The following is a 24666-nucleotide window of genomic DNA, read 5'->3' on the forward strand; positions in this document are numbered from 1 at the left end:
AACTAAAAGATACTGAGAACAACAACAAAAACAATACAAACAATCAATAAAATTAAAAGTTGGTACTTTAAAAGATAAACAAAATTGATAGACCATGAGCTAGACTAATCAAGAAAAGGAGAGAGAAGATCCAAATAAACACAATCAGAAATAAAAAAGGAGACATGATAACTGATGCCACAGAAATACAAAAGATAATCAGAGACTACCATGAATAAGTCTTTGCTCACAGGCTAAGAATTTCAGAGAAAATGAATAAATTCCTAGAAACATACAACCTCCAAATATTGAACCAGGAATACATAGAAATCCTGAACAGATCAATGATGAGTGGTGAGATAGAATCAGTAATAAGACATCTCCCCAAAAATAAAATCCCAGGACCAGATGGATTCAGAGCCAAATTCTTCCAAACCTACAAAGAAGAACTGGTACCAATCCTCATGAAACAGTTCCAAAAACTTGAGGAGGAGGGAATTCTCCATAATTCATTCTAGAAAGCAAGTAATATCCTGATACCAAAGCCAGACAAGGACACAACAATAAAAGGAAACTATAGACCAATATCCTTATGAACATAGATGCACAAATTCTCAACAAAATACTAGTAAACCAAATCCAATAGCACATCAAAAAGATCAAGTTGGTTTTATTCAAAGTGTGCAAACATAGTTCAAAACAGGCATATCAATAAATGCAATTTATTACATAAACAAAAGTAAAAACAAAAACCATATGATCATCTCAATAGATAGAGAAAAAGCATTTGACAAAATGCAGTATCCCTTCATGATAGAAACCCTCAACAAACTAGGCATAGAAAGAACATACCTGAAAAAAATAAAGATCATATATGACAAACCCACAGCCAACACCACAAGGAATTGGGAGCAGCTGAAAGCAATCCCTGTAAAAACTGAAAGACAAGAATGCCCACTTTCACTACTCTCTTCAATACAGTATTAGAAGTCCTAGCCAGAGTATTTAACCAAGAGAAAGAAATAAAAGGCATTCAAGCCGGAAAAGGGAAAGTGAAATGATCTCTGTTTACTATGGATATGATCTTATACCTAGAAAACCCTAAAGACTCCTCAAAAAATGCTTAGATTTGAAAAAGGAATTCAGCAAAATTTCAGGATACAAAATTAATGTGCAAAAAATCAATAGCATTTCTGTACACCAATAACGAGCTGAGAAACAAATCAAGAAAGCAATCCCATTTACAATAGCTGCAAATGAATAAAATGCCTTGGAATCTATTTAACCATGGAGGTGGAATATCTGTACAAAGAAAACTACAATACACTGGTGAAACAAATTGTAGATGATCCAAAGAAATGGGAAAACATTCCACTCCCTTGGATTGGAAGAATTAATATTGTTGAAATGACCATACTGACCAAAGCAATCTATAGACTCAATGCAATCCATATGAAAATATGCATGCCGTTTTTCACAGAATTGGGAAAACCAATCCTAAAATTCATGTGGAACTAAAAGAGAGTCTATATAGTCAAAACATTTCTGAGCAAAAAGAACAAAGCTGGAAACATCAAATTACCTGACCCCCAAATTATACTACAAGGCTATAGTTACAAAAACAACATGGTACTTGTATAAAAATCAATGCAGATATCAATGGAATAGAATCGAAAAGTCAGAGATAATGTGACATATCTTTGCCAATGGATCTTTGACAAAGTTGACAAAAACATACACTGGGGAAAGGACACCCTCTTCAATAAATTCTGCTGGGAAAACTGGATCGCCATATGCAGAAGAATGAAACTCACCCTATCTCTCACCATATATGGAAATCAACTCAAAATGTATTAAAGACTTAAATGTAAACATGAAGCTATAAAAATACTAGAAGAAAATCCAGAGAAAACACGTCTGGACATTGAACTGGGAAAATAATTAATGACTTAAGACCTTTTGAGCTTTTGTGCTCTAAAGCACAATTAACAAAACCAAAAAGAGACATTGAGACAATTAAACTAAAAAGCCTCTGCACAGTCAAATAAATAATCAACAAAATGAACAGAAAGTCTGCAGAATGTGAGAAAATATTTGCAAACTATAGCAAAGATTTGAAATCAACCTAGGTGTCAATCAATAAATAAATGGATAAAGAAAATGTAGCACATAAATACAATGGAATATTAGTCTGCAATTCAAAAAACAATGCAATCATGTCTTTTGCTGCAACATGGATGTAAGTGGAGGCCATTATCTTAAGTAAAACAACTCAGAAAGAGAAAGTCAAATATTGCATGTTCTCGCTTATAAGCAGAAGCTAAACAGTGGGTACACATGGACAAAAAGTGTGGACTAATAGACATAGAAGACTAAGAAGGGTGGTAAGGTGGGGTGTGGGGAAAAGGATGAGAAATTATTTAATGAGTACAATGTACATTATTTGGATGATGGTTATACTAAAAGCCCAGAATTTACCACTATGCATTGTATGCACCTAACAAAACTGTTGTATCCCTTAAAGATATACAAATAAAATTTAAAAATAAATTGGCAACTTCTTTATGACAAATGGCATCCCAAAGTGAAGACAAGTCACAAATTGAGAGACAATATTTGTAGCCCACAAAACCAAAAAAAAAAAAAAAACCCACAAACTAGCATTCAGAGTATATACATCTTTCAAATCACCAAAAACCTGAAAGACGAACATTCAAAATTAAAATGAACCCAAAGAGACGACTGTAAAGAAAGAGACTCTAAACTGGCCAATAAAAACAAAAAAAGAAAGAAACTGCCAACTTCACTAGTGATTAGGGAAATATAAAGTATCAAGCTACTCTTATATAGCCATCTGATTGGCCAACAATTAATATATTTAATAACCCTATGTGTGACACAGATATGGGGCAATGGGGACATTGGTAATTTTCTGGTATAACTAACACCAAAGACAAATCTTAGAAAATACAGAATGAAAAACTTGAAGAATAATAAATATGATGTGGTAGCACTTCACTGAAATTTTAAAGACATTAAATCTGAGAGGCAGGAAATGGGAAGGGATTGAGATGAGCATTTACAAGTTTCTCTAACCTTTTATTTACTAATAAAACCCCTAAAGTATGAAATCTATAATAAACATTAACACTTTAATTTCCATGATGGGTACATTGGTGTCTCATGTTATTTTCTTCATGCTTAAAACGTTAAAATAGTTTAAAAATTAAAGATGCATAAATATTTTAATGTAACTATCAAGCATTTTTAATACAATATTAAGTGTTAGGATAGACAATACACAGGGTGTATTAGTACAGAGGGGAGACCCTTGACTTAATTTAGTCAGGTCAGAGGCCACGTGGAAACAATAACAACTGAATTGAGTTTTGAGTAATAAGTATGATTGAACCAGGTAAAAAGAGGTGTAAAAAATGATTTAGTCAGAGGAAAGAGGAAATAATGTAAATAGAGTCACCAAGATTCACTATTTGAGGAAGCTCTTCAGTATCTAGGCCATAAAGTTAAAAAATGCAAATCAGCAGGGCTCAGTGGCTCATGCCTGTAATCCCAGCACTTTGGGAGGCCGAGGGGGGCAGATCACAAGGTCAGGAGTTCGAGACCAGCCTGACCAACATGGTGAAACCACATCTCTACTAAAAATACAAGAATTAGCTGGGCGTGTTGACAGGCGCCTGTAATCCCAGCTACTAAGGAGGCTGAGGCAGGAGAATCGCTTGAACCTGAGAGGCGGAGGTTGCAGTGTGCCAAGATCATGCCATTGTACTCCAGCCTGAATGACAGAGCAAGACTCCGTCTCAAAAAAAAAAAAAAAAAAAAAGAAAGTGCAAATCATGCGTGGTGGGATTGGCAGATGGAATGTAGGAGTTAATGGAGGTCAATTGCGGGTATTTTTAATTCTGTGTTAGGAACTCTACATTCTACCCTAGTTCAAATGACATATCTTATATTGGAGAGTAATGCAGTCATATTAGCAATCATGAAAGAGTGCTAAAGCTATTTTGTGGAGATTGGGTTTGGTAATTGCAGTGGCAATAATGGAGATGAGACCAGTTAGGAGGCTATAAAGTAATCTAGGAAAGAGATATGGGACTAGTTTATGAATGTAACAATGGGAACAGTAAGAAGGAAGAAGACCTGCCATATATTTAGGAGGTAAATTTGGCAGGAGTTGAAGACTGAATGGATATGGAAGTTGAAGAAGAGAATGAATTTTTGCCTTGGAAACCTGAGTAGATCGTAGTAACATTAACAGAGAACTGGACAATGGAGGAAAAGCAGGTTGGAGAGAATGATGAATTTGGTTTTCAATACTTTATATTGGGAGTGTTTGTGGAATAAATATAGTGATGCCCAGCATGAAGTTGGTTATTCTAGTCTGAAGCTCAGGGGAATGGCCAAAGCTTGATATGAGGTAGTCATTATTCTAAGGAACAAAAACATTAAATATATTATTATATGGCAGGTTACAGCTGACTTTAGTGGCTACTCATTACTTATTGGAGCGTCATTTCTATCTTTTCCAGCACTCGGTTAAAACATTTGGATGGGGACCTTATCCTATGTTGGGTCCCTAATGTAATTAAATACACATTATATATTTTTAAAAGAATGTCTCTGTATAATTCTTATTTACCTGCCAAACATTTGATGAATGCCTACCATGTATACTGGGTATGGTGCTAGTAGTTCCAAACAGAAAAATAAATGAGATAGCCCCTAATCTCAAGGGTCTCACAATCCAGTCAAATATATAGAAATTAAATTAAAAAGTGAAATAAGCTCAAAACGAAAACATATACAATGTAAAAATGTATCACAGAGGAAGAGGGAATTAATTCTCCCTATGGATACAGTGTCAGGGAAGTTTTCTAGAGTAAATGACATCTGAAATGTCTGTTTTTTTGTTTTTTGTTTTTTGTTTTTTTTTTGAGATGGAGTTTCGCTCTTGTTGCCCAGGCTGGAGTGCAATGGCATGATCTCGGCTCACCGCAACCTCCGCCTCCTGGGTTCAAACAATTCTCCTGCCTCAGCCTCCCGAGTAGATGGGATTATAGGCGTGTGCCACCACGCCTGGCTAATTTTTCTTCTTTTTGTATTTTTAGCAGAGACAGGGCTTCTCCATATTGGCTAGGCTGGTCTTGAACTCCCGACCTTAGGTGATCCGCCCACCTCATCCTCCCAAAGTGCTGGGATTACAGGTGTGAGCCACTGCGCCTGGCTGAAATAAATGTCTTTTTAAAGGTGAAGAGGACTCTGTCTGGTTGATGGGGTACAGCAGTAGGGAGGAAGGGGTATTTTGGGTAGAGAAGATAAGAAGATAATATGATTCCTTGTGTCACAAGCAACCAGCTTGATGCATTTGGAAATTACAATCTGGTACTACCTGAGCATGAAATGGAAGAGAGATGACCCGTTGGAGTTGTGGAGTCATGTCCTTTGTAGGGACATGGATGAAGCTGGAAACCATCATTCTCAGCAAACTGTCGCAAGGACAAAAAACCAAACACCGCATGTTCTCACTCATAGGTGGGAATTGAACAATGAGAACACATGGACACAGGAAGGGGAACATCACACACCGGGGACTGTTGTGGGGTGGGGGGAGCGGGGAGGGGTAGCATTAGGAGATATACCTAATGCTAAATGATGAGTTAATGGGTGCAGCACACCAACATGGCACATGTATACATATGTAACAAAACCTGCACGTTGTGCACATGTACCGTAAAACTTAAAGTATAATAATAATAAAATAAAATTAAAAAAAGGAAAAGAGAAAGAATACATTTAGGAAAAACAAAATAAAAAAAACCAAAAAAAACAAAAAAATCTGTTTATTCAAATTGTGCAGATATCTTTCTGTACACAATAGTTCACTTATCTAAAGGTTTTAATATAAAATAGTATTTTTGAATTATAGAGAGGAAAAATGGTGGATCAGGATGTCAGACAGTAGAATTGGACATGAAAAATAAAGGCAGGAGGCCACATCAACAATCAAGATCAGATTGAATCTTGACCTTAGAGTGAATTAATTTCATTAAGGGGTCACTCATCTAATTTAAGCACATTTTAGGTAATTTTAACCTAGATTGAATATTTGAATGAGTCTCTGTCTCGAGATAGTCTATTATGTCCTGTCCCTAAATACCAATACTACTTGTATTCTCTCAGGTCTTGCCTCTTTTTCAGCAGGGCTATTCCAACCTTGTCAACTGTGATTCTGACACTGCAGTTATTTTTTGCTATCTACTCTTTCTTCACTTGACAGCTTCCCAAAGGATGTATTATGTTCCTTAAGTAACTGTCTAGTTTTCTGTCACAGAATCAGTGATAGCCTTTTTTTTTTCGAGACGGTGTCTTGCTCTGTCGTCCAGGCTAGAGTGCAGTGGTGTGATCTCACTGCAACCTCCGCCTCCAGGGTTCAAACAATTCTCCTGCCTCAACCTCCTGAGTAGCTGGGATTACAGGCATGTGCCACCACATCCGGCTAATTTTTATATTTTTAGTCAAGACGGGGTTTCACCATGTTGGCCTGGCTGGTCTCAAACTCCTGACCTCATGATTCCCCGGCCTGGGCCTCGCAAAGTGCTGGGATTACAGGCATGAGCCACTGCGCCAGGCAGTGACAGCTTTCTTAGGTATGGCTGTCTGAAATGGCTGATGTGATGAAATCTTTTACTGTTTGTGTAAGTTCTAGCAATGGCTGCTATCATTATACTCATCAAGCCTATAGTACTATACTAGTATTGCAGAGTGGTTCACCATCTTTTGCATGACTTTTTGCATGCATATTTCCAGAATATACAGAATCATAAGCATAGCTAAAAGCCCCGAAGTAATAGTTGCAAAAACTTCTAAGGATGCTTACAGATACTTCTGAGTTGAAAAAATATAACCTGTGGTTCACCTTCTAAGAGCAAACAATTCTTGATGTAAGAGAGCCACCAGAAACTTTTACATGCTCACAAAAATGTCACATTATTTAGGAGTTTCATGTTTACATTGGGTGATAAATTATTTTCAGATCTTCTTTAAAAATAAGGTAGATTTTTCTTTACTTGGAATATCCAGCTAATCCTGCCTGAAAATCAAGGAATGTGATAATTGTCCATATACTATTTCTCAGAAAGTATAACAAAAATGCAATTTGAAGTGTGAATGTATATAAATAAAGAGGTAGTAGTAATTGTTTTATTGTACAGAAATACAAATCTATACAAATAGGTAAATCTCTTCTCAAAGCATGGTAGCCCTAAGGTCATCTTTCCATGGGTCAAAACCTAGTTGTTCTTCTCTACACATCTGTATATGGTACTTTTAGAATTGTCTTCCTGAAAACCCTCTAAGTGGCAAGTCAAGTTGGTGTAGAAAGAGGTCTGTGTCCCCTGTTTATGTTCTGATTGTCTCCTTCACATGAAATACTCTCTTTATTCAGATGCTACAGTGTTTCATGAAAATCTTCAGGGAACATCTTTTACTTGAACTCTTCCCTAATAATACAGCAGTCTTAATTAATCTACCATTGTCTAAGAATTTATCATTGTAACATGTGCTTTATAATCAGGTACTTCATTGTATAGTATTTTATAATTTTCACTGATTATTTGAGAGTGTCAGTCTTATCCACAGTGATTCCATTAACTTCTCAATTACTCTCAAAGACTTGAATTAAGAAAATCACTAGGACTTCACAATGGTAAATTTCAACAAGTTTTCCATGTTTTGGAACAATCATTCATTCATGAATTCATTGAACAGATATTTACTGGGCTCCTAAAATGTGACACACACTGTTTTAGGCAATGGAAATATAGCAGTAAACAAAAGAACAACAAAAAATTTAGGGCATCACTGAATTTTAATCCTAGTAAGGAGATTCCAGACAATAAATAAATAATTTAAATACACAGTGGGTCAGTTTTTCATATAAGAAAAAAAAAAAGAAAGAGTAGAATGTGCTTCTATTGAATAATAATATCAGTATCTTATTTCTAAATAGGGTGGCCTGGGAAGGCTTTGTTGACAGTACATTTAAGAAAAGGCCTGAAGGTGATAAGGAAATGAGCATTGCAGATATTTGTGGAGGAGAGTTCTGGTCAAATGAACAGAGACAAGGCTACTGAGATATTGTCATGGAGCTCTAAAGGCACCAAATTTCTTAGGAAAGTTATATTTACATGTGAGCAAGATATTTTTCTGGTGGCCTTTCACAAAACAGATCCTTATTTCCCAGGATGTCAAGCCAATCTTACCTAGCTTCTTTTGGCCCTATCTGGTTATCACTTCTTAGGAAAACCTTTCCTAACTACAAAGATTGGACTGCATCCTTCTCTAGGCATGCCCTTCATGTTGAATGCATCTTCACACAAAATTGCTTATTTAATTATCTACAATTACTTGTTTAATGGGCAACCCACTTGAATGTAAACTTCAGAAGGGCAGGATCTGTTTTGTTCACGCCTGCATTCCTGTCTCCTCGGCACTAAATATAACCAAATAAATAACCAAAGCACTACTTGTGCAGATATGGTGCACACACAGGAAGTTTAACTGTCTACCTTAATGATGAAGGGGTCCTATTTTATATCCTCATTGTACCGAGACATAACCTTTTTTGACTGATCCTTGCCAATAAAAGGGAGAGCTGAGTTCATTTGGAAAGAAATGAAGATTTAATGAATGAACAAGGATGCAAGAGACTTTCTGAAGCTCTAAGTCACTCCATAAATACTCAGGAGAAAATATAATCAACCTGAATATCAACATCAGCATCATCATCAACAAAAACACCAGATATACAAGTCTGTCCAGAAATATAACAAAAACTACTAAATTCCTATTATTTATTAGGCATTGCTCTAGATGTTTGGGACACATTAGTGACCAAAACAAAGAAAAATTCTTCCTGTTATGAAATGGAGTTTACATTCTCAGTTAGGAGAAAATATACCATAACCATAGGAAATAAGTAAAGTATACAATATTGTGAGGATGGTTAGTGCTAGGGGAAAAACTGAAGCCCAGTAAGAGAAATTAAGAGTATATTTTCAAATAGGGTGAACAGGTAGGTCTTGTTATGCAGGTGATATTTGACACATGTTCAGAAAAAATTTTACTCTGAGAATGAGAGAAGTCAGCTTTGTGAGGGCAGTAAAATATTCTAGAAAAGATTAGATCACATATCTGAATGCAGAGGGAAACAAGGCTTGAATGAGTCAAGCACATTAGTAAGAGGAGGAGAGAGAGGACGTCTGTCTTGGACTTAAAATTTAGGATTTAACTTTACAAGAGCATTAAACTACAGTTGCAACAAAATCAAAGAAAAAGTTGGTTTAGATTATTTGCTAAGAGAAGATATTAAAGCACATTTTCAGTTAAAAAATTCTGGATATTTTATGATGAGAGAAAAATCTTACCATTTTTACTGATGTCGAGTTCTTTAAGATTAACTAAACTAGCAATAGTGGTTGGCAGATTTGAAAGGTCATTATCAGGAATACTTAGTTTTCGTAGAGCTTGACAGTTGAACAATTGCTGTAATAGAAAATAATCATTAATTAGATCTCAATTTGGTTAAATTCATTCATAAACTCAGTAACAAAATTACGTAGTAGTAAAAGAGCCAGTTATAAAAGCCTCACTTTCCTCCATACTCATCTTCTCAATTGTTTCTGAATGGCTTCACATTCTATTCCCATGTTAGTGCCTCTATTTTTGGCTACCCAGACTCAAACCAAAGATATTCTATTTTGTCCCTTCTTTTACCACTCACATTCAATTTACCACTGAATCCCCACTGACTGCTTTTTCTTTTAAGTAACTTCTGGAGTTGCTCCTTCTTTTCTATTCTGACAACTACCAGGATTACCTCAGTTCTCTTTTTCTGTGAGCACATTAGATTTCATGAGGTACTATTTTAATGTAATCACATTGAACAGTTGTTTATCTAATATGCAAACACTGCAATACACTGGAATACTTGAGTTCACACTTCTTTTGTGCGCCTTCCCCCAACTGTTTCATAAATATTTGGTGCATGAGACATTTAACCTCTGATATTTGGTGAAAAAAATCACTCGTAATTGCTTCATTTCTGCCATCAGTCCAAAGTATTAGGTGGGAAAGAGCCAAGTGTTAAAGTAATAGCTGTGAAATCCAGCATGCTTATATTCACTGGTGGAGGTAGATGCTTCTTTAAAATGTGAATTATTGAGCTTTACCCAAATAGGTCCTGTAAGGGGGTCAACAATCTGCATTTTTAACAAGCACACCAGTGATCTGGAAACTTTGATATAGGTGTTTGCAGTATCATATTTTGAGAAACAATAAATTAGATGGTTTAGCTCTGTCCAATTCATCTTGACTCCTGCCAGATATGAACATCTGGGACAGAATTTTTGATTCATTTCTGGAAGAATTATCTTAATGAGATCTTTTCTGTTTGACATTTCTAATTCTGTTTTGCTGAATTTCCACAGATGAAGTCTGGTATCCATGACTATGAAACTGGCCTACAGCACATTTAACTACCATTTGTTCTCCCATGTAATTCGTTATTTATAGGCAAAAACAATGTAGCACACGGTCATTATGTCTTAACTCATTAGCCTTTAAAAAATAAACTGGGCTGGTTGTTACTTAATATGAAATATGCAGTTTCTTACTTTGGGTCATGTTTGGTACCTTACAAAGACTATTCGTAACACTTCATGTAGTGTAGAATTAATTGTCAATATCTTAGATATAAATGTTGCTATTTCTTTGTATGAAACCTCAAAAAGAGAACTCGGATGCATACTTTGATGGATAGTTTCCACTATTAATTTTCCTTCTAAATAAATAGGAAAACAGATGCCTACACTCCTGGTATAAGTTAATTTATACTTATTCCAGTCTCTATCATTCTGTTACAACTATTACATCTATATCTGCATACAGTGTGGTCAGTTACAGATTCATAGATTTAAAAAAAGCAGTTGTCTTATGACTGATTTCGGTAAGATTTACCAACAACTCTCTAGTCTGATCACTATTATGTAACCATTTCAAGCCATGTTCAGGCTAATGATTTTCAAAACACAATTTGTTTGTTTTATAAATTTTTCTCATCATCCCAGCTAAATTCTGAAGTGAGCTCAAGAATTAATAGTGCCAGTATTCTTTTTCAACTTTAAATGACGTCACATAAGAAAGAAAACACACAGAAACTTCTGAACAGCCTGTAACAAAAGAATCCAAGATCTCCTTGGTGTAGAAGCTAAGAATATGGTATGTGGAATCAGATTGACATGTGTTCAACCTCCACCCATCTATTTACTAGCTGTGCAATCTTGGGCAAGTTACATAATATCTTTGAACTTATCAGTTTCCTTGCCTATAAAATGAGAACAATACATTACCTAACTTGAAGAGTGGTTGAGAGAATTATTTGAGTTAATAGATTCATCAGTTCTAAGTCACACATATTTTCACATATTAACATCTTTGATATTTGGAATGCATCCTGCGATCAGGAGTAAGTTATGATTTTTAAGGAGTCTTTTTTTCTTCCTTAATGGTACTACAATATTGATGTGTCTTATAGTCAATGGCCTTGAATATTTGATGAAATAAGGTACTTGTGAAAATGTAAGACTGTGTTTGTCACATAGTAAAGCATGATAACTGTAAGCCATTATTAATATTTATGTACCAGATACAGAGGCACACCTATATAATAATTTATTTTTTACTTTTCTAGATGATGGAGGCAGGAATCATGCCTGATCCATCTTGGTATCAACCTGTTTCTTCTTTCTATACACCAAAGTGACTGGTACAGTGTCCTGTACATAGTATATACTGAAGAAATATTTTTGAAATTCTGCATAGATAATTAAAAGGGAAATAAAGAGAGTGCTATATTCCAGCTAAGAGTGGTAGTTCACTGGATTGGGAACTTCAATAGGTAAACAGTCTCAGTGGAATCTAAGTTTCAAATATAAAACAGTGAACTTCTTAATATAACTATGAAGAATACAAATTGGCAAAGAAATTAAAAAGGCATTTTAACAGCTCTTTCAAGATTCAAAAGCTTTGAATTAAAATGAGGAATGATTATAAAATACCTGTAATTCTTCAGTATAGTAGAATATGGCAAATATAATTGATAGCTATTATAATTAGAGTAAAACTGTTAGTGGTCATGGTAAACTTCTCAATGATTCTGAAAGACTTGAATTGAATTAAAGGCATGGTTATCCTGTCTTCATTTGCTAATGGTATTTTACATTTCAAAAACAATAAAATTGTTTTCAGTCTTAAAATATTTGGGTACTAAAGTGTTCTTTTTTCTTAGGCTAAAGGAAGCAATTTAACTCTGAAGAAATTGGTTTGAGAAGAGTATACAATATAAATTACTGACACCAAAGTAAACATTAAGAACTGAAACACAGCAGTTAGATGTCTTCTCTGAGAGCTGACAAAAAGAAAAAAGCCTCAAAAGTTGAAAATAAAAATACATTTGGAGCTAAAAATGTATATTCCAAAATATTTCATTCATTCATTCATGAAAAACCATTTATTGATACTTGCTACAAGCTAGACACTATGCTAAGTGCAGGGGAAACAACTATACTTGAGCCCAGATTCTTTATACTTTAATATTCAGACATTAATATATTTTCATATTCAGGCATTAATGTACTTTATTATTCAGATGTTTAAGTTTTAATTAATTTAATTGAAATTTATGTTGGGGTAAATATCAGTTTTAATGAAAATGCACAGGTAGGATATCTGTACCAGACTGTATTGTTGATGGTGCTGCAGTTGATTTACGGAAGTATCTCTAGGAAAGGTGTGAAAAAATGGACATGAGAGAGCAATCAGAAGATAGCCAGATGGAGGCTAAAGAGGCAATAATGTCACACCTTTGTTGAAACATCTAAAGATAATCTCAACTCAAAGAATATGTAGCTCAAACTAGTTTCAGATATTTGTTTGATAACATGAGGAGACTTGAATCTTGGAGTGAATGGTATGAGCCTACAACATCTATATGCATCTAAAATATATTTATTGAATATCTATTATGTGCTATGATTTGTCTTCAGCACTAAAGATAAAGGTATGAAAAGAAATCAACTTCTGTTTCAGAAGTGTGGTGAACTAAATATTTAAAGAGTAATCTTTTGGTACAGCAAATCTAAACACGCTCACACTCACCCACTGCTTTATTGTATAAAATGAGCTCTGATTGTAATTTGAGGCAATTATTTGAATTCCAGAATAACAAGAAAAATAACACATAGACTTACATGAGTCTGGATTTAGCTTTTGTTCTGGGGGACTCTGTTGGTCCTTGATGGGTTAAGCCTGAGTTAAAGATATTGCAAGTGGAAGGATAGAAGACTGCTTGGAGTCTGAACAGAGTGGGAGATTGGCTTAGAGACCACCCCCGGTGAGTGAACTAGAAAAAAACTGGATCTGCAAAGGGATTTAGCAGGGGATACATGTATTTCTCAGCCTTGGCTTTGAGTGAAGAGTGAAAAAGGAAGAAAAGAAGGAAGGGAGGAAGGAAGGAGGAAAGAAGGAAGGAAGGCAGGCAGGAGGGATGGGGGGGGGGGAGAAGGAATAAAGAAAAGAAAAAGAATGAAGAAACAGCGTGATATAGTTTGGCTGTGTCTCCACCCAAATCTCATCCTGTGGCTCCCACAATTCTCACATATTGTGGGAGGGACCTGGTGGGAGGTAATTGAATCATGGGGCCAAGTCTTTTAAGCTGGCTGAAGAAATTTGAATAAATAATGAGGAGCTGAAAGTTAGTCACCAAAGCAATGGGGAAAGTGTCTTCAGGGCATGTCGGAGACCTTTGCGGCAGCCTCTCCCACCACAGGCCCAGGGCCCCGTGCTGTGTGCAGAAAGGGGCCAACATAGAGCTCAGGCCATGGCTTCAGAGGGTGCAAGCCCCAAGTCTTGGCAGCTTCCACTTGGTGTTGAGCCTGCAAGTACACAGAAGTCCAAAATTGGAGTTTGTGAACCTCTGAGTAGATTTCAGAAGACGTATGGAAATGCCTGGATACCCAGGCAGAAGTTTGCTGCAGGGGCGGGGCCCTCATGGAGAATCTCTGCGAGGGCAGTGCAGAGGGGAAATGTGGGGTCAGAGCTCCCATACAGAGTCCCTCCTTGGGCACCCCCTAGTGGAGCTGTGAGAAGAGGGCTACCATCCCCCAGACCCCAGAATGGTAGATCCACTGACAGCTTGCACCGTGTGCCTGGAAAAGCTGCAGACATTCAATGACAGCCCATGAAAGCAGCTGGGAGGGGGGCTGTACCCTGTGAGGCCACAAGTGCAGAGCTGCCCAAGGCTGTGGGAGCCCACCTCTTGCATCAGCGTGACCTGGATGTGAGACATGGAGTCAAAGGAGATCATTTTGGAGCTTTAAGATTTTGGACTTGCATGGGGCCTGTGGCCCCTTTGTTTTGGCCAATTTCTACTATTTGGAATGGCTGTATTTACCCAATGCCTGTACTCCCATTGTATCTAGGAAGTAACTAACTTACTTTTGATTTTACAGGCCCATAGGTGGAAGGGACTTGTCTTGTCTCAGATGAGACTTTGTACTGTGAACTTTTGAGTTAATGCTGAAATGAGTTAAGACTTTGAGGGACTGTTGGGGAGGCATGATTGGTTTTGAAATGTGAGTACATAAGATCTGGGAGAGTACAGGGGCAGAATGATATGGTTTGGCTGTGTTCCCACCCAAATCTCATCTTGTAGCTCCCATAATTCCCACGTGTTGTTAGAGGGACCCAGTGGGAGGTAATTAAATCATAGTCTTTCCTGTGTTGTTTTTGTGATTGAATAAATCTCACAAGATCTGATGGTTTTAAAAAGGGGAGTTTCCCTGCACAAGCTCTTCTCTTGTCTGCCAGCATGTAAGATGTGACTTTTACCTTCCACCATGATTGTGAGGACTCCCCAGCCACGTGGAACCGTAAGTCCAACAAACCTCTTTCTTTTGTAAATTGCCCAGTCATGGGTATGTCTTTATCAGCAGTATGAAAATAGACTAATACAGGGAGGAAGGGAAAGAAGAAAAAATAAGAGGGATGAAAAAGAAGAAAAAAAGGAAAGGAAGGGAAAGAATGGAGGACAGAAAGGAATAGCAAAGGAATGAAGGGAGAGAGGGAAGGAAAGGAAGAAGGAAGAAAAAAATAATAAAAAGACAGAGAGAGAGAGAAAAAAGTCTTCTAGGAATTGCCAACCACAAGACTGACCTCTCTTGTGTTAGAGACTGGAATTCACAGTATTTATGGGGCTTCTTTAAACCCACTTGAGAGTTATAAGTGGTCCTGTGTTAGTATTGCCACAAGTGCCAGGTAGAAGCATACACAAGTCTCCTCTAAAGAACTCAACTTTGAATTTAGGCCTTTGTCTCACAGATAACATTGCAAAAAACATAACATCATTTAAAAAAAAATCACTAAATATATAATAAAATAATTGACTCGAGTGAGATGTTACAGAAAAACAAAGAATCAAGCCTGCAAATGGTGGATATAATGGAATTATGAAACATAAAATGCAAAATAAATGCATTTAATATGTTTAAAGAAATAAAAGTAGGATTTAAAAGACTGCTTAAATGACATGGAGGACATGGTAAGAAGGTCTTTTTGGAATTTTGGGAAACTGTAGAAAATAAAATGAGTGAGGTAGTGGAGGAATTTCAGAATTATTGGAAGACACTCATATTCAGATTATTATTATATTATATTACAAACATTTTCAGATTTTTTCATTGTTTGGGAGGAAGGCAAAGATACTGATTAACTTTAGATCAAAGTTAAATATTGAAGTTAAGTTAAAGTGGTATGTTTACATTTCTAGAGTAACAAATCAAAAAATAGAAATAAAGTGTATGATTTCTAGTTGATAGAGACAAAATAAATGGAATGAGATAAAGAAGTGGAAAAGACTTTGATCAATATAATGAAAAAAAAGACTCAGAAGTAGCAACACAGATAAAAATAAAGAATAGAGTGAAATACATTAATACAAATGCATCAATGATTGCCTTCAGTAAATATGGATTAATTTCTCCAATTAAGAAACAGACTATCAGAGTGGATTAAAATTAAAAACAAGCAATCTCTATGTTGTTTAACAGTGGTGCACCCAAAACTTGATGCAAAGTTGTAAAACTGTCAAAATTAACTAAAAGAAAGTTTACACAGCAATACTGATTTAAGGCAAAATACATTACTAGAGAGAGAGTGACCATATAATGATAATCGCTTCAGTTCACCAGGAATGTATAACAATTATAAATTGTACCTAATATAGTAGCATTAATATATTTAAAGGAACATCTGATGGATCTTCAAGGAGATATTATAAAACTGTTATCATAGCAGGATATTTAACACATTTTTCAATAATTGACTAAAAGACAAAAATACAAAAAGCTATAGAAGAACTAATGGCTACAATTAATGAGCTTGTTCTACAGGACACATATAGAACCCTGAGCTCAACTACTACACAGTATTTTTAAAAAATGCATATAAAAATTTACAGTTGATCATGTGCTAGACATAAAGGAAGTCTCAACAAACACCAGAGAATTCATAACAAAAAGACCACTTCCGTGGTCAATAATGCAATTAAGTTAAAAATTTGTAACTAAAAAATAACTTTAAAAACATTTATATTGTGTTCTATATTTACAAACTAAAATTTAATAACTCATGCACCAAACAATAAATGATAATGGAGATTACAAAACAATTAAATAATAAAATGTTACATAATAGAAATGCCACAATACAGCTAGAATAATAGGTAGTAAATATGTAGCCTTAAATGCTTACATTAGAGAAGACAAAAGGCTGAAAATAAATGAGTTAAGCATGCGACTTAAGAAAATTAACAACAAAAGGCAACAGAATAAACCCAAAGGATGTAGAAGGGAGACAACAGTTAAGAAAGGAGCCCTTCACAACAATCTATGGAACAAGGAGGACACAGGAACTGAAGCAAGCATCAAACTGTGAGCTCCTCAAGGAGAGGAACCATGTCTTTTCTGAGTCATTGTATTTATTTTATTATTGTTTGTGTCTTTTAAAATGTCTTATTGTGAAATACACAGACCCAAGAGCGTATGTAATATGTATTTTTTAACTATAATAAAACTAAGACCCATATTTCTCAATCCAGTTGAAGAAAGTTCACCTATGCTCCACTCTATCATATCCCTTTGATATGATACCCACTATCACTGAGAGGCAACCAATTTCTTGAATTTTATTTTACTATTTCCCTTTCTTCTGTTCATGTTTTTACAACTTTAATAATCTTAAAATTATATATTGTTTGGATTTGTGTGTTTATATGGATGGAGTAATACTGTATATTTCCACCTGCAACTTCCCTTTTTCATTTGATATTATGTTATTAATAGTATTCAATGTTGATGTATAAAATGTATTCATTCACTTTCACTGCTTTATGTTTCATATAACACAACTTTCTTATACATTCTATTGTTCATGGCTTTTGGGCTCTTTCTCATTTTTTTCTAACATGAGCAATGCTGCTAAGAATATTCTAATATACGTCTGCTAGTGCACATACACAAAAGTTGAAGAATAAAATTATTTATTTTTCTTCTAAATGTTTTAATGCTTTGATTTGACCTATCTGAAATTTATTTTTGAGAATGACGTGAAGTAAGGATTTATTCTTTTCCCCTTATAGATGACCAGTTATTCCAGCATCTTTTTTTTTTTTTTTTTTTAGATGGGGAGTCTAGCTCTGTCGTCCAGGCTGGAGTGCAGTGGCATGACCTCGGCTCACTGCAACCTCCTCCTCCCAGGTTCAAGCAATTCTCCAGCCTCAGCCTCCCGGGTAGCTGGGATTACAGACGCTCGCCACCACACCTGGCTAATTTTTTGTATTTTTAGTAGAGACAGGGTTTCGCCATGCTGCTGCTCTTGAACTCCTGACCTCAGGTGATCTGCCTGCCTCGGCCTCCCAAAGTGCTGAGATTACAGTTGTGAGCCACTGCGCCCAGCCTCCAGCATCATTTTTTAAAACTTCATTATTTCTCCACTGGTTTGCAAGATAACCTTTTTGTATATCCGATTTCCACTTAAGTGTGGGTTAGTTTCTGGGCTTTCTATTTCTAGGCTACTGGTCTATTTGTCTATCCCTCTCTCACTCTAGCTGGGTCACCAGAATTCTATGACTTCGATTTGTGCTTTTCTTAAAAAATGGGAAAGAAATATGAGAGAATGCCAGGAGAAGGAAGAAACACTTCAACCATGTTTAGCGAGAGGGGTTGTTTTCTGAGTAGAAGGTGGGGATGGGGAGGTAGGGAAGATTGGAAAGTGCAGAAAAGCCCAAGAAGCTGTACATGAAAGAAAGGCTCAGAAGCATATTCAGAATGGCAACAACAACAAAAAGCAAGTGGCTGTATTCTAAGCTGTGTGGAGAGGAATGAAAAATGTGGGTTTTAGTCAGAATGTAAAAGGCTGTAAGGGTCTGAGCTTTATCCTGTAGGAAGTGTTTGGACAGTCATTTTTCACAATTTTGAGTTAACCTTTTAGTTGCTATCTCCAGAAAAATGTTTATGAGAACACACATATGCACATGTGCATGCATCCACCCACACAAATACACACATTTGCAACCAATTTCAGGGAACTTGCAAACCACCTGAAGCCCAGGCATGGATCTGTGGGCTAGGTTAATGGCCACTGAGAAAGGAAATGATGGCATGTGCCTTCTAAAAAAGCAAATGTGATTAGGTCCATCTCCTCCTCATAATTTTTCAGTAGTTGTCCGCTCTCTTCAGGACAGTCCAAATTCCTTAATGTGGCTTTCAAGGCTCTTCACCTCTCCAATTTCTAATCTTGCCATTTCCCTTTTCCCTGTCCCTTCTCCATCCATACCTCTCCTCTGCTGTCCTGCATTACCACATCTCCAGCCACACTCGGCAGCTTTGTTTCTGCACCTGCTGTACTCTGCCTTGACTTTACAAATGCCAGTCTCCAACTGGAGCTCTTTTCCACTCCACCCTATCCCACCTCCCCTTTACTCTGTTGTTCAAGTTCCAGGTCACAGATTAAGACCTGTTTACATGCTCCACCTGCATACTTTTGTAGTGTTCTGTACGGTTATACCTATTGAAACATGGATGTCTGAGTTTTGTGATTACAAGATTGTAGTGTAGTTTCTCCAGTTCCTGCAGTATGGAAAGTGTGGAACACAATGCTTGGCACATTGTACCTTCACAGTAAGTGGTTATTCTTTCATGAATATTCTATGTAGGAGAGTGGCATAATAGCAAGATAGTCACCATTTTTGTGTGTGCCTATTACATAGGTGCAAGTGACTAAACTACACTTTGATGTATACTGTCTCTACTTACAACAATGCTGTAAATAAGGTATTATTATCCTTATTTTGTAGACGACAGAACTCAGGAGGTAACTTTTACAAGGTCATATTGCTAGCAAGTGCCAGAGCTAAGATTCAAAATCAGTTCTGTGTGGGTACAAAGCCATTTCTTTCTTTCTTCCTTTTTTTTTTTTTTTTTTTTTGAGACAGAGTCTCACTCTGTCTCCCAGGCTGGAGTGCAGTGGCATGATCTCAGCTCACTGCAACCTCCACCTCCCAGGTTCAAGCGATTCTCCTGCCTCAGCCTGCCGAGTAGCTGGGATTACAGTTGTGCACCCCACACCTGGCTAATTTTTTATATTTTCGGTACAGATGGGACTTCACCATGTTGGTCAGCCTAGTCTCGACCTCCTGACGTCAAGTGATCTGCCTGCCTCAATCTCCCAAAGTGCTGGGATTACAAGCATGAGACACATGCCCGGCCACAAAGCCATTTCTATACTAGCACACTATCGCTTCTGAATGATCAGATCTGAGCTTTGGAAAGATAATAGTGAGAACTGACAGCAATCCTCACAGGCTTTCTGGGAGGGGAGAGTGGATAAGACAAGGATCCAGTGAGCCCTCACAAAGGCCGCAGGCCCTAGAAGAATTACAGAAGACTCAGACTCAACAACTATCTACTGACAGAGAGGAGCTTAGAGTAAATATGAGTATATGTTATAGCACTTTGGGGTTAGCAAAGTGCCATATAAATGCAAAAATCATAATTTGGATTAGCATTTTATTAACATCTTTATACTCATGCTTGGAAAATTAAGAACATTATAAAATGGCATAAATGTAGATGACTATATCTCAAACCTAGTTTAGTTTCTTAGAAAAAATAAAATAAGCTGTATAGTTTTTCACCACAAATACAAAAGTATTAGTTGTGTGCGAATTTTCAAAAGATAAATCCTTTTCCTGAAAAGCTTTATATTAAATCATAAATATTCAGTGAGAGGCTTATTGATGCCATATGTAGGCACATGCAGATTTCACCAGGGAAAAGAAGTGGTTGTCTAATGAGTTGGCCTCACTGAATGGCTGGTTTCTTAGAAGTTCTTCCTTTGAATTCCTTTAAAGATGTTCAGCTCATTTGAAAGTTGTTTCAAAGAAATAATTATACTGTGCACACTATAATAAAATATTTTAAAATTTCCTTTGTTTAAAACAAGTGTTAATAATTATTTTTTTGTTAGAAAAGAGCCAACTCTAAGTAATAAGAGAGTAAAAATGGTTTTATAAACATACTTGGTGAAATTGTAAGCTTCCAATTGTGACATCATTTACCCTTCCTTTCCCTCCTTCTTTTCTCCCTCCCTTTATCTCTCCCTTTCCCTTTCTTCCTCCCTTCTATCCTTTCCCTTCCCCCTAGACTGCTTGTGTTCAGTGAGCACCTCTTGAACATCTACTCAGTGACAGGCACAGTGCCAGGATTCAAAGATGAATAACAAAGAATCCCCTTCCTCACGTATACAGCTAACTAATGGTTATAAATAAAATTCAATGTAATAAATACTATAGCAGAGAGATGGCTTTGCAAAGAACATTTTATTCCCAAAGAAATATCCCTAGACTTTTTTCCTTGATGTAGAGAATTTAAATACGTGGAATTGTGTGCTTTTAAAAACTATTCTATGCTACTCTCCCACACTAACATCAACCCCTTAAATATTCATATGCAAGGAAGTGACTTACTCAGATTTTTGTTTTTGAGAAACATTTGGCACCTATGAACAGACAGGCAGGTGGGAGATTAGAAAACATCCAGATGAAAAATAATGAGTCTTCATGAAAGCACTGTTAGTAGAAGTGAGCAGAATGACACAGCTAAGAGGAGAAATCATTAAGAGGTGTTGTCAGCAGTGCATGGGCAAAGAAGAGAAGATTTTGTAGTCAAACAAGACTTTAGTGTGTCTAGTAGTAGTGATGGTGTAGGGTTGGTGGGACAGGTATAGTAGTGGACAGGTGCTGTAGTATCAAGTAACATTGGAGCTATAGGAAAAGGCAACAATTATACTTCTTTCTAGTACATTTTAGCAATGCTGAATGTGCTGCAGAGAAGAGCTCTTTTATTTCCTGCAGAAAGATGGTGACTACAATAGATACCTAGGGATTTTATCCTAGAAAACAATAAATATCACTGCTGTTGTTTTTAAAATACAGATCTTTTAAACAACAATTTGTACAAAGATGTTGTTGAATCATTTTTCCCTTTGGAAGAGGAAGGTTATTTTAATGTTTGTCATTGTCTTAGAAGGAAGGGAATATATCTATTTTATTGGAATAACAGCTGTTGCTTTGAATATACAAGGCATAGCACATTGCCATATCTACTGTATTCAATAATAATTTGCATTAAAAATATTTAAATGAAAATGTTACTTAACTTACATATCCTTGATTACTTTATGTGATGGTAGCAAGCTAATAATACCCACAATGAAATAGAAAAATGTGAAAGCTGAATTTAAAAGCATAGCTTTAAATGTTCTTAATTTCAACCCAGCTTCATTGTTTCTGGGTATTTGGGCTAAATTCCTGATGTCTCTATTAAGCTAAATTATAAAGGATATGTGTGTATGAGCATGCTTGTTCATAGGTGTGCCTTTGAAGGGGGTTCCTTCTGTTGCTTTTTTAGTAATTATTGGTTGGTAAAATTTTTGTTAGTTGACATGTAAAAAACTACTGGCTTTGTCTATAGAGGGTAATCAATGTGGTATGTGAACAATTAGCCTGAATGGCATTAATCTAAAGTTCCATACTAGTGTAAGCTGGTTTGTGTATGCATCTGTGTGTGTGTGTGTGTGTGTATATATGTTTGTGTGTGTGTATATATATGTATATATGTGTATATATATGTGTGTGTATATATGTGTGTGTATATATATATGTGTGTGTGTGTATATATATATTTGTTTATTTGTTTTTGCCCTTCTATGCCCTGATCAGTTGTGACTGACAAAAGGCCTAACTTTGCTGACTAGCTCTGCCCAGGTCAGTGAACCAGAGAGAAGATGGCTCATGGTATAACTGGAGATTTTCTCCACTGGTAGTGCTAATAAGTGGATTATAAACTTTGGAATCAGATAGACCAGGATTTGAATTCTGACTCCATTCATACTTAGCCACATTATTGAGCTAGTTCCATGTTCTCTAAGGTTCTATTTCTAATCTAAAAACCCAATTAGATTGTGCTCTAGTCTTGTCTTCAGCAATGCACTTATGCCAGGTGGACCTCCCTGACCCCCAAGCAAAGCAGGATTGGTTGTCTCTCTACTGTGTTTTCATATACTCTTGCATATATATTTCTATAACCCACTGTTGCAAAATTATAAGTATTTATGCAATAAATATTTAGTGAAAAGCTAGCTTTGGACTGAACACTGCACTAGTTCCCATGGAAACAAAGATTAAATAGACATAGTTCAGTATTCTGGTAGGGGAGGCAGACACACATTAGTGTCTTTCTTCTCCACCTTTGTTTCCCTGGAACAGAGTAAGCATTCAGTAAACGTATAGAGAATGAATAATTGCCATAAGTTTGGCAAGTACAACTATGGAATTGTATACATGGTATACATGGTAATACGGAGGCACAGAGGAGAGTGGAACAAATGTGCCAGGGAGTGAATAATGAAGGCTGTGGGAGGAAGTGACAGTTGAGATGAATCAAAGTAGCATGCCAGGCAGAGGAAACAGCATGAATCTACAGGCAAGAAAAACTTTGTGTTTCAGGAACACTTCCTAAGAGAGAAGAATAAGGAAGAGATTGCAGAAATACGCTGTAGGCAGACTATAGAGGCCTCATGTCAGCATTCCATGCTAAGCTGCATGGTTTTTTCCCCTGAAGTTAGAGAAGAGACAGGTGTCTTCCTTAACTTAGGTTACAGTCTGGTCATATTTATATTTGGAATGGGTCACTGTTGGCTGTGTGAGGAATAGAATGGGGGAAAAGGCTGGTTGAAGGTAACAGCAAGGAGACTCTTCCATTAGTCAGCTGTGAGATGAAGGTCTGACACAGGCTTCAGTCATAGGGTGGAGAGGTGAGATAGATTTAAGACATATTTAGGTAACAAAATCTTGGCTGTTGATTTGATGTGGAAGCTGAACAAATAGAAAGAGTAAATGATGACTGTCTTGGTAACCAAACTGAATGGATAGTCACCAACTGAAACAGGGAATACAGGACAGGAGATAGGTTTCAAAGGGGAAATTACACTTGTTGAGTGTGAATATTCAAGTAAGTCCAGCAAGCATGTACAAGTTTGAAGATTGAGAGACTGGGCTGAGCTGGCATCGTAGATTTGTGAGTCTTCACTGTGGCACTGAGAATATGAGAATAGATTAAGGTGATAACCCAGAGAGAACAGCAAGATCAAGGAGCTTTCCCCTTTGCTCCCCTGAAGTAGGCATTGTAAAAGATACAAATGACACTTTATTGCCTGGTCGAATGGATTATACAGTTCTTGCCTTTCTTGGCCTCCCTATTCCATTTAACAATGTCATCCCTCCCTTCTGAGAACACTCCACTCTGACATCCCTGATTTCATTCTTCTAAAAAGAGTTCCTCCTGCTGTTGGCATCCCACATACCCTGCCTCTGTGGGCCCGGGCTCTGCCCCATTCCTCCCAAGTGTTAGGGTTCCTCTGTAGGCTGGTGTCAGTGTTCCATTGGTGATGACAGAAGCAAATATCATTAATGTTAATGAATAAACATATACTACAAGCTTTTATCAGTCAGCTCTTAATTATTTAGGGCTCTTGGTAGAAAGCTAAAATTCAATCCTATTTAAGGTCACTCATACGCAGGGAAGACTCTGTGGAGGGCCATGGGAAATTCACCATAAAGAATCTCAAAAAATAGGAAACAAAGCTTTAATTCATCCACTTAAAATTTAAAGAGAACAGAAACTTAACTGTCTGAGCAATAAATATCAAACCCACACACCCACACGGACCCACACACCCACACAGATCCACACCAAAATGAAAAATCAATAGCAAGGTAGTGAGGTTGCATTGTTACCAGGAAAGCAAGAAGCAGTAAATATCACACACAGACACACCCACCCACACACACCCCCACACACACCCCAAAATGAAAAGTCAATAGCAAGTTAGTGAGGTTGCATTATTACCAGGGAACCGAGAAGCAGTAAAATGGTTCTAAAGAAAGAGGTAGAATATTGGTGTTTCCTCTAATCTCTGACTGGTCTTAACTCTGTA

At 36.6% G+C, this 24666-nt stretch overlaps 1 protein-coding gene across 11 annotated transcripts in view; it reads right to left on the reverse strand.

The window, feature by feature from the left end:
* LRRC7 (leucine rich repeat containing 7) overlaps positions 1 to 24666 on the reverse strand; it is a 1078250-nt gene that overhangs the window by 318211 nt on the left and 735373 nt on the right. For 10 of the 11 annotated variants that reach the window (XR_008514343.2, XM_054533117.2, XM_054533085.2 and 7 more), the window contains one exon: positions 9423 to 9540. The exons of the other annotated variant lie outside the window; for it this stretch is intronic. Coding sequence is in view for 9 of the 10 variants with exons in the window: in XM_054533117.2 (XP_054389092.1) it covers positions 9423 to 9540 (118 nt within the window). In the remaining variant the exon portion in view is untranslated. The remainder of the gene's footprint in view (positions 1 to 9422; positions 9541 to 24666) is intronic. 11 annotated transcript variants of the gene reach the window in all.

This window comes from Pongo abelii, chromosome 1 (assembly GCF_028885655.2).
Source record: "Pongo abelii isolate AG06213 chromosome 1, NHGRI_mPonAbe1-v2.0_pri, whole genome shotgun sequence".
Taxonomy (NCBI): domain Eukaryota; kingdom Metazoa; phylum Chordata; class Mammalia; order Primates; family Hominidae; genus Pongo; species Pongo abelii.